General features: G+C 39.8%; 1 protein-coding gene across 2 annotated transcripts; it reads left to right on the plus strand.

The window, feature by feature from the left end:
• The first annotated feature begins 164 nt into the window (after window positions 1-164).
• On the plus strand, window positions 165-15,256 carry PTP4A1 (protein tyrosine phosphatase 4A1). 2 transcript variants are annotated; one of them, XM_052680869.1, is made up of 6 exons: window positions 165-398; window positions 8,818-9,368; window positions 10,843-10,935; window positions 11,241-11,371; window positions 12,561-12,635; window positions 13,650-15,256. In XM_052680869.1, exons 2-6 carry the CDS (start codon window positions 9,264-9,266, stop codon window positions 13,765-13,767), a joined length of 522 nt encoding a protein of 173 aa, XP_052536829.1. In that variant the 5' UTR covers window positions 165-398; window positions 8,818-9,263; the 3' UTR covers window positions 13,768-15,256. The 2 variants fall into 2 exon arrangements, with proteins under 2 accessions (XP_052536829.1, XP_052536838.1); XM_052680878.1 differs by having other exon boundaries at window positions 8,821-9,368.
• Window positions 15,257-18,328: the final 3,072 nt, after the last annotated feature.

The raw sequence follows: 18,328 nt of genomic DNA on the forward strand, positions 1-18,328 counted from the left end.
CGGCGCCCGCCCGCCCTCGCACGGCCCTGCGGTGCCACGCCCCCAAGCTATCTAGCTCCCGCCCCGCCCCGCGGGAGGCGCCTCTTATTGGCCGAGCGCGCCGCTCGTCAAGGCCGCGCGCCAGCGAGAGGCGGGCCCCGCGGCGCTAGTGCAGGAGGCGGCGCCCAGGCTCCCCCCCTTGTGTCGCCGCGTCCGCTCCGCACCAGCCGCAGAGCCGCCCGCTGCCGCCGTCGCAGCTGTATGCTCCAGCCCCGCTCCGCCGCCGAACCCCCTCCGGCAGATCCGCGGCCTCCAGCGCCTCCACCTCCTCCTGGTTCCGCTCCTCCTGCCCCCGGCGGTGGCGCCCGCACCCCGGCTGTATGATCAGGCTACAGTCTTCAATGAGTAACCATATTCCTGTGAGTGCCGCCGCCCGCGCCCCGGCCCCTCGCCCCACTGCCCTTGTGCGCCGACTGCGCGCTTCTCCCTTTCTCCTCCGTCTCCTCCATGTTGGCTCTTTGTTCTGCTACCTGGGCGAGCGGCGGGGAGCAGCCCGGCCCTCCCGCTTTGCGCCTCGCTCTCCCTTCCGCCCCGCTGCCGTGTCCGTCAACCGCCGCTGAGCGGCCCGCGCCGGCCCACGAAGCCGCTTCGTAAGCGTTCCCGGCGGTTGTGGCCCGGCCCGCCCCGGCGGCGGTCCCGAGCCCGTGGTGAAAGGCAGCGCCTGGCGGCGTTGGTCCCCTTGTCGACGGGAAGGCCGGGCCGGGCGGCGGCCGCGGGGTACAAGATGGCTCCACGTCGGGAGCCTGGCGGGAGCGTGATTCGAACTCGTGACCGCCGCGGCGGAGGCGCCGGTCCGGCCGCCCGCGGTGTTTCGAGGCGAGCCGGGAGTTCCGCGGCGAGCGCGGCCCTCGGGATTCGTAAGGATGGGACAAGCCTCGGCTTGCCCGCGGGTGCCTGGCGGTCAGGTGGCGCGGCGGGACGGCCGGGAGCCAAGCCTGGGAGGGAGGGAAGTAGGGAGGGAGGGAAGGAGGGGAGGGAGCGTGCGGGGAGGCGGGCGGTAGCCATGGCGGCTCGTCCCGTCCTGCGTTGCCCCCGGCCCGGCGGGCACGTGCGCGGCGGCCATCAGCGGGCTCTTTGTCCGCGCTGCGCCCGGTACTCGAGGCCCTTCTGCTGTGAGCCTCCCGGGCAAGGCCGAAGATGTGCGGCTGGACTCGCTGCTGTCCGAGTCTTAGAGGTCGGCACCGGAGGAGGTATTTATTTGCGAGTCGAAGTGGATTTTTCTGTACGGTTGCCAATTTATAGTTAGAAGCTCACGGATGTAATAAAATATTCTTACGGAACTTGTTTTTTTTAAGACATTTCTTCTTCCCCGGCTGTAGTGCTCTATTGTGCCTCACCTCTGTGACTGCAGGGCACACGCAGCATGCCTTAAAGAGCAACCGTGGTGAGGCTTGCTCACAGCAGGATGCCCTCCAAAAGGCAGAATGTGATCAGAACATACTTGTTATCAGTTACACGGCATGGTCAGGGACCATTCTGTGCAGGTCTGTCAGCTGCAGGCACAGCAAATACTTAGAACTGATGAACACACAGCCCTTGTGCTACAGTTCCTGGTGTTCCTTACTGTTGCTGGAGACAGCTTCCAACGTGTCTTATCTGTGACTGCAGAGCTGCTGAAGCAGTGACTCAGAAGTATGAACCCTGTCTCCTTGTAACTTCATTAAACTGTCAGATCAGAAAGCCTGAAGATGACACGTAAATGTCAGCTCTTATTATTCCACTGATGGAGCAGCAAAGGGCTTTGAAAATTTCTTGCAAGATCAGAACTGTTTTAGAGGAGAAATGTGGAAGAGCACAGAAATGGCAGAGATGGGAGGAAATGTGAGAATGAGGAAGAGAACTGACTGACAGCTACAGCAGGGGCCAAGCAATATCGCTGTCTTAGCGAGGCTGAATGTCAGGCAGCAAATAAATAGAACTTATCCTGATCCAGTAACTCCACTTTTGTGAAAATGCTTTTGCTATGACGAAGATATGCTACGTAGTAATGCTGAGTCTGCCTCAGTGTGTAGGCAGTCTGTAAGAGAGCAATTTTTCTTAAAGGTAACTGGAATTCCCAAATAAGGGTAATGGTGAATCCTTGAATGAGTATGTTGTCATAGTTTTTAGGAAATAATGAAAGTCGGTCTGTAAGATCGGCGAAGAGGTAAAAGGAGGTCCGTAACTCTATACAGCTTTTCGCAGATTAAATACTTACTCTTTGGCACTGATATTAAATAGTGAAATGCAATAACTCTTTACACGCATATGTTTAAAACATAATGGAGTAGGTTTTGAGTAGAGTGATGAGAATTATGTAGTTTGCTGTATAAATGATGGAAGTGTTATGTCACTTTGAAACAGTTCTTGGCTTCAGATGCTCAAAAGATGCATTAGACAAAGGAGTGGAATGTTTTTTGGAATGTCTTATTTGCCCCAGTGTCTGTTAAGGCTTTTTCACATGTTCATTTGTGGTGCAAGTTAGGAGAACTCTGAAAACAATCGTGTCCTCTGTTTCATCTATGGAAGTTGTGTTGACTTGTTACACAGGAAGTTTTGAGATAATCTTTTCTTCCCCTTAATTGCATACTTTAACCACAGGAAGCATCCTTCTTTTGCAGAGTGTGTTGTAGCACATTTGTGATAAACTTCTGGCATCTTCTGTTTGTGATATGAGTGTGTCCTTTCTTACGTTAAGTGTTGCTTTCTCTGGTCTGAAGAGGATAGTTCTGTTGCTGTGGTTATCATAACAGAGATATCGTGTATCCTGTAGATAGGAGGTGAATCTTGTCAACAATCTCTAATGAAGGTGTGCTTTAACGTTATAGAGTGGCTTTGCTATTTGTACCCCTCACCTTCCCATTCCTTTGTATCTATCTTGGTTATCACCTAGGCTTTGAGTAGTGTGTGAGGATCGGGTTATTTGCCCTCCTGTTTTATTAAAGGTAGACATTTTCAAATTGTAATGAAATGTGTCTTCTAGTTCCCTTTTCTAGCTATGCCTCTGTAGGTTCAGTAGCTAAGTATCTAACTTCAGGAATATGATCCCACATAGTCGATTCTGGAGGTAAATGTTTGTTCAAGAAGCAGGTGGATTGAGCAACTGTGAACTGTCTTACATGTGTTTTGAAATTGAAGTACCGTGCAGCTGTGTACACAGGTGCTTCTGTTTTCATGCTTCTAAAGATGCTACCAGCCTGTGAACAAGAATATCAGCAGCATGGGATAGACTTGCATCTCTTCTCTGTATACACGTTGGTACCAATCTGATAGATTTTTCATAAGCAGTCTTTTTCAGACACAAGTGACTGTTTCAAATGAAGAACGGACACGTGAATCTGTTTGTCAATGGAGATGTATATTCAGCTTTCCGTCCCAAAGAGGAGTGTGAAATAAAGCTTTTCTTTACAAGATGTCTTCCTTTTGCTTGAATTTAATTTATTCTTTTTAATTTCTTCCAGCGTGCGTGATAGATGGAGCAATCCCAGTTAACATGAGTGTCCCTTATTGGATAGGATAACTTCTCTTAGTAGGGAGTTTTGATGTATTAACCTTCCTTATGTTTTCAAGTTTTGCTGTACCTGAGAGTCTAAAGGTAGCTTGGCTTTTTGTTACTAATAGAAACAGCTGCTTTGCACTTAGGTTGCTCTGAATGTAATGCCTCCTATTTATTTCTGTGGATACTGCAACACTTACCAGGAGCACAATAACGCTTCGATAGAACACATTCTTGGCTACAAAACAGAATTTTTTCAGCAGTCATCACCATTAGCTGTGCATTTTTACCAGCAATGAACAAGAGCCTGCATACAGTGCTTGTAAAAATCTGTGCCAGCAGAGGTGATCCATTGTTTCACAGCTGCTATGGTGGTGTCTTTGCGAGGAGCATGTTGCCCTCATGGTCTGTCATTCATTAGCCCTAACAGCTGGTAGTTGGAAGGCATTCAATCTGGATTGTATTGTAGGATGGTCCAGCTGAGACTGGTAATATGGAGTTGACATTATCATATTGCAGAAGAAAGGTTGTGGTGTTCTCTGGTCTGACTCTGGAAGTCTGAAATGATGTAGTGGTCATAGTTCATGGTTTGTTCAGGTTCCAGGAAATCCAGGAGAATCATCCCTTTCCTATCTCAGAAGACAGTGCGCATCACCCACCGAGGGCTGTTCTGAACTTTGATGGGAAATTCTCATGTTGCCAGTGAATACACTGATGTTTTGACTCCGACTTGTAGTGGTGGTGTTGGTCTTGCCATTAGTAATGATGAGATCCAGGAAACTCACTGTGTGGCTTATATTTGTTCAGTAGGTCCTGACAAACTTGCATGCAGTGTTCTTGTTCATGGGACCTACCTGGTGTAAACTTTGTACTCTTCCAGTGTGTCCACCATTATTTTCAGTGCATTGGAACCCATATTTAGCTTGGTTCACAGTTCTCTGTTTGTAATCCACTGATTAGTGCAAATGAGCTGATTGAGATGCTCTTGATTTCGTGATGCGGCAGCAGTACACGGTCACCTGGAACATGGCTTGCCTTTAATATTTCTGTTCCCACTATTGAAACACACTGCCCACCACCTCAGTGAGCTCACATCCGCTGTTTGGTCTTTATCAGCATTCAACAAGTGTTGATGTATATCAGTGGGTGCCACTTTTTCCCCATGGAGTAATTCAGTTGTGTGCTTTTGCTTCATGCGCACTTCTGTCTGACATTCTGTCAAACTGCCCTTTTGCTGCTGTCTGTCACACAGCAACAAACTAATAGAATATTGGTGGGAAGGTTCAACCCCTCCCACAATATCACCAACGTCTGCATCTGATGTCATGGGCCAAGATAATAAAATAAGAAGTGTTGCCTTTGGAGCAGCATTCATATCTCCAATATCTTTCAGTGTTCGTTTTCCTCAAATAATACTCAGTTTGAGATGGGAAACAGCAATGGAGTACTCAGATTAATTGCACAAACTGCTGTTTAGTATCATTCTGTGTTAAACTTGTGTGTGCAATAGCATGGGCATTGTCATCTGCACAGCTTTATGCTTTCATATGCAAGCCTCTTGCGAGTTGCTTAAGTCATTTGAATTCTACCTAAATACAAGGTGCTCTTAATTGCTACAGCAGTATTTTTTATAGCTCAGTTTTTGTCTTGTGATCTAGTTGCTGAAGGTGGCTTTAGCCTTGTACTCCAGCTTAACGATCTAATGCAAGTAGCGTGCCCATATACATGTCTTTAATTTTCTTTTGACTGCTGGAACAGACCTAAACTAGGCTGGTAAAATCTTTTCTAGAGTAGTACAGCCTTTTACTACATCAAGGTATTGATCTAGGTATGGAACTTTGTAGCTACCAATGAGGAGACAGAGAGAGAGAGAGAGAATATTCATCAAAGGAAAATGTGAGCTTTGTCTCTTTGTCATGGAGCAGCAGCTGTTGCCAAGGCAAACAGTGAGAATGAAATGCATGCGTAGTTAGATCCTCAGTTCTTTGAGTTGGTAAGGTGCTGATGTGTCTAATTGAAGCTTGCTAAGCCAGTATTAAAGAAATTAATTAATTTGTAGGGGTTAATTGCATGTAGAACTCAAACTTAACGTTGTGTAATGTACTTCAACTTTGTATTGTGACTGCATCTGCTGGATGTGATTAACAATCTGCTTTAAAATGTAGGTGTTATGACTGCTGTGCTGTTTGCCTTTTGCTTAACCCCTGTGATGTATTTGCCTGGTGTTATAGTGAGTATTCATAGTCATAGATTAAGGGCAGCCAATGTACCAGGTTGGGTAAAACCAATTGCTTCTTACCTACGCCAGTATGGGGTTGTGATGGCTTTCCCATTATTCAGTGTTTAATTAAAAATTCTTCATCTTGTTTCGAAAAACCTTTTCTGTACCCTAGTGACCGGGTTCTATTTCATCACTTCCTCAGGCTCGCTTTTGTGTTCTTCTTGTTTGTCAGCCTTCTCTCCCTCATCCTCTATTGGAGAAAATGGCCAGGCTTGCCTTAGAAGTCTTAAAAAAGAGATGATCATAAGATCTGTCAGCGCATGAGAAAAGCAGCGTAAGACCTTGTGCAGCTGTATCTGCTTAAAGCTGTCCTGTGCTTCTCTGCTGTTCAGCTTCTTAAACTAATTAAAAGTGATTTTAAATAAACTCTCTTCAGTTCTTTCACTTGGTTGCTATTTTAGTTGTTGCCGAAATCTGAACCTAGGTCTCCTTTGTGCATCATCTGAACTTCTGGTATGGTATGGTTGGTATGTCAACGATGATTCTTGAAATCCTTCACATTCTTCTGGTTACTGTTCTCTGCTGACAGAGGAGTCCTTCTTGCTCCTTTTTTTCATACTTATTTCTGTTTGAGATTTGCTGTCTCTCAAGTTGCATCACAGATAATTCTGAAAAGTAAATGGCAAGCTTAACTCTTTAGTCCTCAAAAATGATGGTGATAGTACCTCTAGAGCGGCAGTGAAATGTGTGTGTGTGCAACTGCTCTAGTACTTCTGTTCCCTTTCTGCTAAATTTTGTCATATTGGTTAGCAATTTTGTTTTTGAAACCATGCTGTGAGATGCATCCCTTAAAACTTACTACCAAGAAGTTGTCAAAGAACGTGAAAAAGATGACTGGAGATGTTTATAGGAAGCCTTGTGTGGTGCATTTCTGCTGCAATCTGATCTAGTAATGGTTTGTATCTCCCCTGTTAATGTTTCTAGAACTCCCTCTTCTGCAAAGGAAGGAAAGGAGCAAAGCCTGCAACATTGTTACCATTTTTTAAAAGAGGTGACTAAGAATTCCTGTTCTGCTAGGGTGCTCCGTGGAAAAAGCTACAATTAGGTCATTTGATCTCAACTCTTTGAAAAGGCAGATACCAGCAGGACAAGAGAAAATGTTTTAGGTTGAAGGAGGGAAGATTTAGGTTGGATGTCAGGGAGAAATTCTTTACAGAGCGAGTGGTGAGGTGCTGGAACAGGCTGCCAGAGAGGTTGTGGATGCCCCGTCCCTGGAGGTGTTGAAGACCAGATTGGATGGGGCCCTGGGCAGCCTGGCCTAGTACTAAATGGGGAGGTTGGTGGCCCTGCATGTGGCAGGGGATTTGGAGATTCATGATCCTTGAGGTCCCTTCCAACTCTGGCCATTTTGTGATCTGTTGTGGCTTCTGCTCAATGCTAAATATGGTTATTAATAAGGGGCCACTGTTGTCTTTGTGGCTTAGTGTGTGCAGTGGGGCCTTGATCTGACTCCAAATCCTGGATGGCAATTAGCAGCTGTGACTTTATTGCATGTAGCTTTTCTACTCGCTGTTTTTGATAGTGTTTTAAGACATTAGCTGCTGTTGGGCTAACTTCTTATGTTTGGGCAGCTCTTCAGCTCAGGGTATTTGAACATATTGCTACAGTGTAGTTACCATTTGATTGTTAGAAACTAGATTTATGAAGGCAAAACTGATACTGCTGTCTCCCAGCTTGGGGAAAAAAAAAAAAAAAACACCTCATTAGATACAGTAAGTCTGACAGCAGTTATCTAATATTGCATGCTCAACCCATTCCTAAGGTATTTTGATGATGTTTTGATTGGACTTAATGCATGAATTCTTCTGGTGTTTAGAATTGGCTGACCAACATAAGTCAGTTTTTCTGCTAAGGAGCTGTGGGATTAGTGATGCTTTTTTCTAGTACCTATGTATATTTTGCGGACGTCTGGTCCAGCTTTGATGTATTTTCTGGGAAACAAAACTTGTGTGCTATTCTAATTCTTGGGAAGGAAGGACTTTCTGGGAGTATGAACAGCGGTACTAATACTGTTAGCTGGACACAGATCTAGCTCCTGTGCATAAGGTTCCAGAGTGCGTTTAAAAAAAACCATGTATTTTTGGATCATATACACAGCACCATCTGCAAATGAATACATAACTCATGGCAGTTCAAAAGCTATGATGATGAACTTCCTGGTTTTGCATCTTGCAGTACTGTTATATGCAAATTCAACCACAGCTGGGAATTACTGGGAAAGAATAACCTATTCAATAAACTTGCCTTTAATTTTTTTTTTTTTAACTACAGTGTAACTGTTATCTTGATGTATTAATAAAGCAATGATGTGGAAAGGCAGCTAACACTAGATGAAAACTTCTCTATCGTCAGCCTTAAGTATGTGAAATGTTCTTCTAGAAATCCGTGTGTCTTGACAGTCAAAACATGCTTAAAAGTTTTGCCAGGCCACACAGATTTTTGCATTTTATTTCAAGACTTCTCACACTCAATATTTTTTTCCTGGTTACCCTGTTCTTAAATTGATGATTTTTGAATGTAAACTAAGTCCATTACGCTAGGCTTTACAACCATTTTTTTTTTTTCTGTATCAGTAGGCTGGTAGCTTTATATGAATGTTTAAGTTCTGTGATGGTCAGCTTGAATATTCAAGGAATCTCATCCTTGCCTTTATGTAACCACTTCAGCTTGGTGTAGCTGTAGGTGTTGCGATGTGTCTTAATTCACAATGAGAAACATGCTGCAATTTGTAAAACTTGATACATTGTATTTGTGCTAGCTCTTTTGAATATTGAAATATTGGAAATATTAAATTCATTAGCATTAAGGCTTCCTTATCTGGCATCTTTCTATTTAATAATGTATATATGTTTTGCTTGTTAGAAAGGTAACAGGGTTTTCATGCAAGCCTGATTCTTTGATTTAAAAAATAAACCTGCTGAAAATACTGTCTCTGCTTTCATTTTGTTCATTTTATAATGCTGTCTTCAAAGTGACCTTATTTCACATATGCTCATTGTATTTTTTTCTTGTCTCTTTACAGCAGTTCTGTGGTGTTCTTGGTCACACATTTATGGAGTTTCTGAAGGGCAGTGGAGACTACTGCCAGGCACAGCACGACCTGTATGCAGACAAGTGAACTGTAGAAATTCATTACTACTCCACCAAGAAGCCCCCCTAAGAGTGGTTGACCAGGATAAAGAAGTATTGAATTGAAATTGGCAGAGCATTTAACAAAAGAATTCAGACCTGGATGGGGTAAACCTCAGTGCACTGCCTTTCTTTTGCCTCAGTATTACTGGATTGAAGAATTGCTGCTTCTTGTTAGGAGGTTCATTTCATTTCCCATTGCTCCCGACTTCATACTTCCAAGCACTGAGAATTTCACGTGGAGTATAGTGAAGTAGACTTCGGTTTCTCTACATCACTTCTATATTAGATTTTTTTTGAATCCTTTCACAATCTCGTTGCATGTTTAACTAAATTAATATGGCCCGAATGAACCGCCCAGCTCCTGTGGAAATCACCTACAAGAACATGAGATTTCTAATCACACACAATCCAACCAATGCAACCTTAAACAAATTTATAGAGGTAAGGTCAAACTAGAATTCTTGTTGATGTATTCTTATGCCTAGTATCTAACTATTTTTTTTTTTAACAAGTGGAAGCTGTACGAAGGGATACCGAGTGAGACAATGAACTCATTTTAAATAGTGATGCAATGCTTCACAAATCCACTGACAGATATACTCAGACTTTGGCCTTCACTGAGGCATGCTTCTGGATGTGAAGCACAGAAATAATAGTGTTATCTGCTATATAGTATGTTCAGTTTGCTACTTCGGTGTGAAACAGGAAAGGTCAGGCATAGAAAAACTGAGATCTAGTAGCAACAGGAGATCTTATATAGATTCATCTAAAGTTGTATAAAATTCCCTTGCTCCTATTGAAGTAGTGATTGAAAGTAATGATTCAGTGTACACTGTACACCAAAAAGTTAGGAACAAATGATAGAATTGCAGTATGCTTTTACTGCCTGTTTTCCTTCAATATTAGCAAACACTGGTTTTACTGTAACTTAAAAGAATTCCATGTGAGTCATTTTTACTTGGATGAAATTTGTGGTGATATACTTACAGTGCAGTGTGACCTGAGTTGCTGAAATTGTTTCATTTTATGCTGCAACACTTTCCCATTTAAATCTATGTGTATTGGCATGCACTGCTGGTATCTGAATTTTCTATCTAAACCTTGCAACTTGCATGTTGGAAACATAAAATGTACAGTTGAGTGTATGCATATGATAATAACATCTTCCTCCCTCTGTGTGAGGTTTGAACCTGTAATGCAGTCCCTCCTTAGTAACATTTAAGTTACTTCCATTGTATTTTATATGCCCATTCAGTATGGGCTAACAATGTATGAGAAGCACAGTGAATTCATCTTTGTTTGCATTTATACCTTCAAAGCTAGATAGTGTGGTTAAGCTACAAGCATGTCCTTGGCAGTTGTAGTCTAAATGACAAGAGAATATGGGGAGAATGAAAAATTAGTAATCTGTTTTCCCATTTATGAGACTTAATAGCAGAGTGGAAAGAGTTTTTCTTTTATCTTCTAGGTATAAAAATCCATGAACTGGAATGATTTACTGTTCTGTGCTCACCATTCTTATTAGTAAGATGTTTTAAGTAGAGCATTAGAAGAGGAAGATGTAAACTTCATTCAAGATGTTTTGAGTGAAGCATCTAGCTTTGCAACCTTGGAATCTGGCTGTTATTTTTTAGGAAGTAATCTTTCAGAGATGAATTACTTCACTAGTCTTTATCTGGAGCTAACAAGAAAAAACCTGACCATCTTAACCTTTAGATACTTTTGCAGAAGAGCATTAAGGTATCTGCTATTTGCAAGGTATTGTAGTTATTTCAGCTTTGTGTTCCGTACACATGTCAAGCATTTCTATTAATTTATTTACTGAAACTTTTGGAATAAGTTAGCTTACTAACCTATTGAGAAAGTAAATAAATGAAGTCAGTTTACCATTAAAGCAGTTCTTTTCATTCCTTAGGAACTTAAGAAATATGGCGTTACCACAGTGGTAAGAGTGTGTGAAGCTACGTATGATACTGCTCCGGTGGAAAAAGAAGGCATTCAGGTTTTGGTAAGTAATGCAGAAACAGTGGTTTGGGGGTTGGTTTTTTAGTTGTTCTTTTTAAAGAAAACTTTTTATATGTTACATAGTCACCACCTTGATTCAATTCTGTAAATGTATTCTAGCAGCTCATGTAAGCAAAAGCTATTCAGATCTCTTATGGGTAAAAAATCCTGGAGTAAACTCTTTCATTCAATGAAAATAGGTTGAGAGGAATATATTCCTCACAGCATTAATTTTTTTTAGAGAACTATAAATTCTAATTCACATAGTAAAAGTTCTATCTCTTTATATGTATTTATGTGTTCTTATAGGATTGGCCCTTTGATGACGGTGCACCACCATCCAACCAGATTGTTGATGATTGGCTAAACCTCCTTAAAGTTAAATTTCGTGAAGAACCTGGTTGTTGTATTGCTGTACACTGTGTTGCTGGTCTTGGACGGTGGGTGAAATTTTAAAGATCTGTTGAATTGCCATTTGTGGTCTGACTTCTTAAGATTTAGTGAAAAAGTGTAGTTGGGGCAAACTTCAAAATAGTCACAGATCTAGTATTGGGAGGAGCTCACGCTTAGAAGTAGGTAAGATGACTGCAAATTGTTGCATGTAAAACATTAGACTTCTGAGCATTTTAGACAAAAGGTTATCCTGTTCCCACAGCTATCAAACTACTAAGTGAAGTAAACAAATACATTCCTGTACCAAATTGTTAAGTGTCACATTGGTATTTTTTGTCTTGCTGAGGTCTTCCTTTTCTTATGGCTTTATTGACTCTCATCTGTAACTTTCTTCTTCTATCCCTATTTCAAAGATATTGCCAGTCTCTTAATAAGGATACAGTAGCCATTAACCCCACCCAAGAAAAGTGTTTTAGCATATGAAGGAACAGCTTTCACCCATCAAGTAAAATGATGGGTCTGCTTCCCTCTCCCCCAGATTTGGTGGTTAAATAGTTGAGGAAAAGTACCTGATTTTTATCATGTAAGGCTTCTTAAATACTTAAGTATGTTAAAAAAAATACTCAGCAAGCTTGTTACTAGGTAAACATATCTTTTGTTGCAGTGTAGTATGTTTCTTGTCCTCTGTGTGGTTGTTTCTTTTTTAAAAATAAAAAGCAGTGTAAATTGTTGTTATTTGAGTAACAGCAGCTCTCTCAGATGAGAGATGCTGTGGCAAGCAAGGAGATCTCCCCCTCGGTAGGATGGCATGGAGATTGCATCTGTAGTTTTCATTGGATCTGGTTTGACCTCTTACTTTTATTTTGGGTTTCTCATAGCTTTTAAGGAGGGATTGTTTGTGGGAATAGAAATCCATGTGCAACTCTTGCCCGGAATTAATTGCCACTGAAAGTACTTGCGTATTATTCCTGCTGTCCTTCCATATACTTAGGTCAGGTGAATAAAATTAAGGTTAGCTAGAGCTGATCCCTGATTTTTAACAGAGATGAATGGCTTGTAAGTTTCTGATATAATTGCCCAATTAATTTAGGAAAGTCTTCTGTCCTTATTTGATATTTCATCCCTGGGGAAGCAAAAAGCAGAAGGAGAAAGAAGTGGGAGAATTACACTTTTTTTTTCCCCCTGTGTGTGAATTGGCAAATCCTAAACTGAAAACATTACTATTTTTTTTATTAGAGCTCCAGTCTTAGTTGCTCTTGCACTGATAGAATGTGGAATGAAATATGAAGATGCAGTGCAGTTCATAAGACAGTAAGTATGAAGTTAATATCTGTTTCCAAGATTTAACTTGCCAACATATCTTTGATCTTTACAGGGAATTCTGAATGCTCTTCTTGTTTGTTGTTTGTAAGATGAAATCTGAACCTTTTAACAAACTTTCTGAACACAGCCAGTGTTGTGAGACTTGTCTAGTGAAATGGGTATTTCTTCATGAGAGACAAAACACCTTAGAAACTAGGTTCTTTCTAGTAGCTAGCACTCATTTACATTTCTGAATCATCCTTTCTTTTAATATATTGAAGTGTCCTAAACGATTCCTCAATTGTCTTTCTGGTAGAAAAATCAGAAAAATATTTTTTTTATACTTTTTGTAAACCTATGCAAGTTGGATGAGAAAACAAGTAGTGCCAATGCCCTAAGTTTGTAGGCATCGACTGTGTCTTAAGAACACTGCATTGCAAACAAAAAATAGTAAAATAATATTTGCGTAATTGCCAAACCTGTAAGGCCTCAGATTGAGTTCATCTTGTGCACCTTAACAGGGTGGTGTGTACAAAATGAGAAATATGAAGCTTCATATAAAATACAGGTCTTTCATGGACTCTTGGTTTGAATAGATCCAACGAAGATCCACTTCTGTATAGATGTGTTATATTTATAACTTACTATTGTAGTATTCTTAATTATTTTAAGAGATTAGACAGATTAACTTGTTTGAGGAGACTGTCTCAAATCTCTCTGTAGCTTCTTTTTGAAGTTTTTGCTAAAGATCTTATGCAAGATCTTTGGCTTGTGTATATTAGGGGCTAAAACGCCATCGAAAATACTATGTGCTCCTTTGATCATGTGGTCCAACGAGGTATTTTTCAAAGGAAGCTACCACCCTCTTTTCTGGCACTTAGCTTTTAATTAGCCTTATTTTGGTTACAGTTCTGGTTTAATCGTGTGTTTTTTCAAGTGACTGAAAATATTTTTTCTCCAGTGGATGATGTTATTTCACTGGGCAGTAGATTAATATTTTAAGATATTTCTTCTTCCATTTAGGAAACGTCGTGGAGCTTTTAATAGCAAGCAACTTCTGTACTTGGAAAAATACCGCCCCAAGATGCGCCTGCGTTTTAAAGACTCCAATGGTCACCGAAATAACTGTTGCATTCAGTAAAGCCCAGCAGCCTATGTTACTACTTTGGGATTAAAGGATGGAAACAAGAATTGAGGAGACTGCATGCCAAAGGCATGGATCTGATATTTTTAAGTAGTAAAGGAAGCTTCCATAGGAGTATTTAATAGGCTAAAAAGTTAATAGTAATGCAACTGTGTTTAGATGAATATCCATCTGTTTGGAGACCTGATAAATGTTTTTGCTGTACCCTATTTCTGAGCTGTCTCCTTGTTTATTAATTACCAGTTGAAATATCCTTTAATCATGCCGTTGAGTCTTACCCACCTAGTTTCAACTACTAAAAATTGGGGTACTAAAATAAATCAGTCTGTAGAGAAATTAGGTGCCAAAATACTTAGCATATCAGCTACGTGTTTTTCCTTATAGATGGATGTAGTTCTGATAACGTAAGAACTACCAGCTTATCTGGACCTTACTATTTTTTTCTAGTCATTTCAATATTGAAGAATATGGCCTCTAAGATAGTCTTGCCTGCTCACTGTATGTTTTGTCTCCCACAATCGCACTAGAATTATCAGGATTTGCACAGTGTTTTTTTTTTTTTTAAACTATGACTTACAGCAACTTTTTCCTCCCGTGTCTGTACTTTTCTGTTTTCTGACCTCTCCATTTTACAAATCATTGCGCTCTGATTACTCATGTAGAAAATCTTTTAAATTGTACAGAAGCACACAAGTCTTTAATGTCTCCAGACAAAAAGCCTTACAGTAAAATTAATGTTGACACTTGATGTGCAACTTAACAGAGGGCCTAAAAAGGTTGGGAGGGGCTATTTAATATTTCTAGTAAAATGTTGCCTTTGTCTTGTGCAGGAAGTATAGAATATGCCCTTTACTTTAGTAAATATTTTTTTAAAACTTAGAAATGCTTTGTTATCGTAGCTAAAAATTCTTAATCAGAAAATTTCTGAAAAATCTTGTAGTTTCTTTTACTGTACCTATTGAAAGTTGTTTACCAACTATTGCTTTGTTGAAAGTGTGATTTTTTTGTTTGTTCGTTTGTTTTGTTTTTCCTCCTTGAGTTTCTGCTATGACTTGGGCAGACCTCTGTAATATTTTGTATGCCTTTCAAGCTGCGTAACTTAATATTTGGATACTTGATAATTTGTTTTATTATGTAATTGATAAAATGGTGATGTGTATTAATGTTAGTTCAACCATATATTTATACTGTCTTGGGAATGTGTGGTTATAGTTCTGTGGGAGAAATAATTTTGCCAGTGTTCACGAGCTTGTAAAATCTAGTGCGAGAGCTTAAACATCTAAATAAATACTGAAAAGCACTTACAAAGTTTGCTGAAACACTCATGATTCACTTCTTGTGTACTTTATTGGCAGTCTTATGGTGCCTAAGTTCTAAATCTATCCAGGCATCTTTTTTTTTTTCTCTTAAAATCTGGGCTGGAGTGTCCCCTTTGCTGTAATGTTTGCTGTTTGTTTTACTCATAAATAAATGTGGACAAAATTAATAGTAGAGGGTATGGTATTATTTCTTTATGGAGCTTGCTTTTGACTTCTTTCCTCAGTACTAAAGTAATTTAATTATTGAAATTCCTTGCAATAAATACAGAGGAGTAATAAAATGCTGCTGATATAAGTGCTCTCATGGCTTTATAGATGTATTTATATGTTATCGTTCAATCATAGATTGGTTTGGGTTGGAAGAGATCCCAAGGATCATCAGGTTCCAACCTCCCTGCTGTGTGTGTGTGTGGGGGGGGGGGGGGGGGGGGGAGGGGGAGGGGAAGAGTTCATAATGCTTCATTATCAAGGTAGAAACTTTAACAAGGATTCTGAAGAATTGTTTCTGTAAAGGTATAGCCTCATTATAAAGAGCACTTTAAAATGTCAGTGTGTCTTGAAAAGGCCTGAAACTCAATATACTTTACCTTAGTTATGATTCTACACAGTAGTAAAATCTCTTCTTGTAAGAGGACATAAAGCTTTGTTTAAGTTTGTGTAAGTTTGTATACTAGTTTGTATTCTGAAGATACTATTTAAAAATCAGCAGTCTTGATGTGTTGTATCTCAATCCTTGTGCTTCCACTTACCTACTTCCCTTCATCTTTTCAATTGCTGTAATCAATCTTAAAATTCCTCACATTGCAGTTATAATTCACACTAAAATGACAGTCAAATCTGAAGTGTTCAGGTAATTTTAGAAGTTGGAGGAAGTGAGGAAGTATGGAGAAGGTAGTCTGAACACTTAGTTTCAGTGTCAGAAGCTTGAGGGGATCGAGTTCTGCAGGGTGACAGGACACTAGAGTACATCTTTTGATCCTATAGCAATGCTTAATCGGTTCTTTGTTGTTGTGGCTTGTCAGACTCAATTTCCTGCAAAAACAAACAACTTTACACAGCAGAACTGGGGGCAAAAGTAGCACTGAACTCACTGAATGAGCAAAGGGATTGTTTAGTATCTTAACATCAACCCACCATCCGAGATGACTTCCCCAGTTCACTGTAATTGGGGTAAATATAACTCTTCTATATGCAAAATGGTACTTTTGTTAAATTGGTCCTTGAATGGTTTTAGTATGACCAGCTGCGTAGGGGCTTCCTAGCACCTTGTGCAAGTAAAAAGTGGCAGGATGCAGTTCTACTCTGTCCAGCTCCGTTGGCTTATTACTCCTGTGTATATATGACAGTTTATGGTCATTTGAAGGATTGAGACCACCTTTGAAATGAAAAAGTTATCAATATTTCTCTTGTCAAGGAAGAATTTCAAACATCCTGCAAAAATTCTGTAACTCAGCAGTTAGCAGGCTGATAACTGACACTTGTTCAGTGTAGGTAAGTATCCAAATTAAGGTAAAAATAATCCGTTCATGTATTTCAGATTCTTCACATTTCTGTAAATCCTAGTGAAATACATTTGATTTTTTTATACTTAAACCTTTAGGTGTATATACTTAGTCTCTTGTGTAATTCCTGTATCTTACACATAGGAGGGATGAATTTAGGTTAAGAGCTGTAACATACTTGCAATAGTAGTTTGGTCCTATGAACTTCTTAAAAGTGGACTTGACCTCAGGCACTTGCATAAACAGACACTGATAAAGAGGAAAAACTTTGCATAATGTTTTTTTATCAGTTTAATGCAAAGATTAAGTCAACTTATGAAGTGTGTATTTAAATATGAATCTGTAGGGAATGAAGAATAAAATTTCTTTTGTCTAACAAGACCTTTTAACGGGAAAAAAAAAAAAAGTTGGCTCTATCTGAACTGTGAGTATAGCAGATGAAAATAAAGCTAGTTTAGGTTCTGTATAATTTATGAGTTTATAAATAAAAGGGAAGAAACTCAAATGGAATTACTGTATCTCCTCTTAATGCTAAGGCCTCACATTAAAGAGGCTCTACTAATGCATCTAATTTTAGATAATTTAAAATTATTGCTCAGCTATTGTTCTTTTATGTGTCTATATGTTGGCAGTTCTTACAGCATATTACTCTTCTTTTACAAGGCTTTCATGTTGTGGACTGAATGGGTTGGGTAAGTATGGTTTGTAAATGGTAATATTCCTTTGCATGTTTAACACAAGTTTAAAAATCTCTGTTAAGTATTTGGAGGAGTATGATCTTGCAGTTGCGGCAGAAAATTGGTAGATTGTAATTGTAATGTTTTGCCAATGTTGGGGAAAGGCAGTTAAACAAGATACTCTGTAACCAGGCATCAAAATTGAATATGAAGTAAAAAATTTTTCTCTTGAATCTGACTACCTCCTGAAGTGCTTGAGTACTCAATTTCAAATGAAGTGTAGAAATGATTTGATACTATGTAGTGTTGCATATTTCTGATGGGTCCTGAAGCATTTCTAATGTAACACTCAAAACCAGGTAATGCTTGTTAACAAATCAGGTTCCTCAGTTCTCCATTAATTGGAGTCTTTGCATAAGGAGTGCAGTTGTAAGACCCATCCAAAGTGCTATAGAAGAACCACACATGCACAAATTTTAAATTAGAGCTGAGATCTTTGACCATATGAAAAACAGTAAAACATTGCTAATTCATATGAGCATTGCTCATTCTTGTAAATGCAGTGGTGGAGGGAAAAAGATGTATAATTATTTGTATGTGAGGGGAAAACTAAGGTTTCATAGCTGCCCATATCCATACTGTATTTAAACTTCTGCATGTTTGACTGCAGCATTTAAGACTTTTTATTTGTTTGTTTTTGTTTTTGCAAGGTGGCTTTTAAACATATGTGATACAGTTTAAATAATTGAGGTAGCATTCATTCATTTTTAGAGTTGTTGCAATTTGGCTATATTAGTAACTGTAGAGGAGACAGTCGATTTGGAAACCACAATAATCTATTTGGAACAGTGCTCTCTTTTTGTACATATTTGTGTAATCTCTACTGAAGTTATCACTAATAATTACATATACATACATACATAAATACACTATAATTACAATTTGCCAGTTTAACTCAAATCCTAATAGCAGACCGAAGTTTCTTTTAATTGCTGGGACTGCTGAGCAAAGAGGATGTTTACCCATTGTAATGGCTTACATTCCATTAAAGGATTTCTGA

Source organism: Tympanuchus pallidicinctus, unplaced genomic scaffold (genome assembly GCF_026119805.1).
Source record: "Tympanuchus pallidicinctus isolate F22 unplaced genomic scaffold, pur_lepc_1.0 scaffold1, whole genome shotgun sequence".
Lineage (NCBI taxonomy): Eukaryota > Metazoa > Chordata > Aves > Galliformes > Phasianidae > Tympanuchus > Tympanuchus pallidicinctus.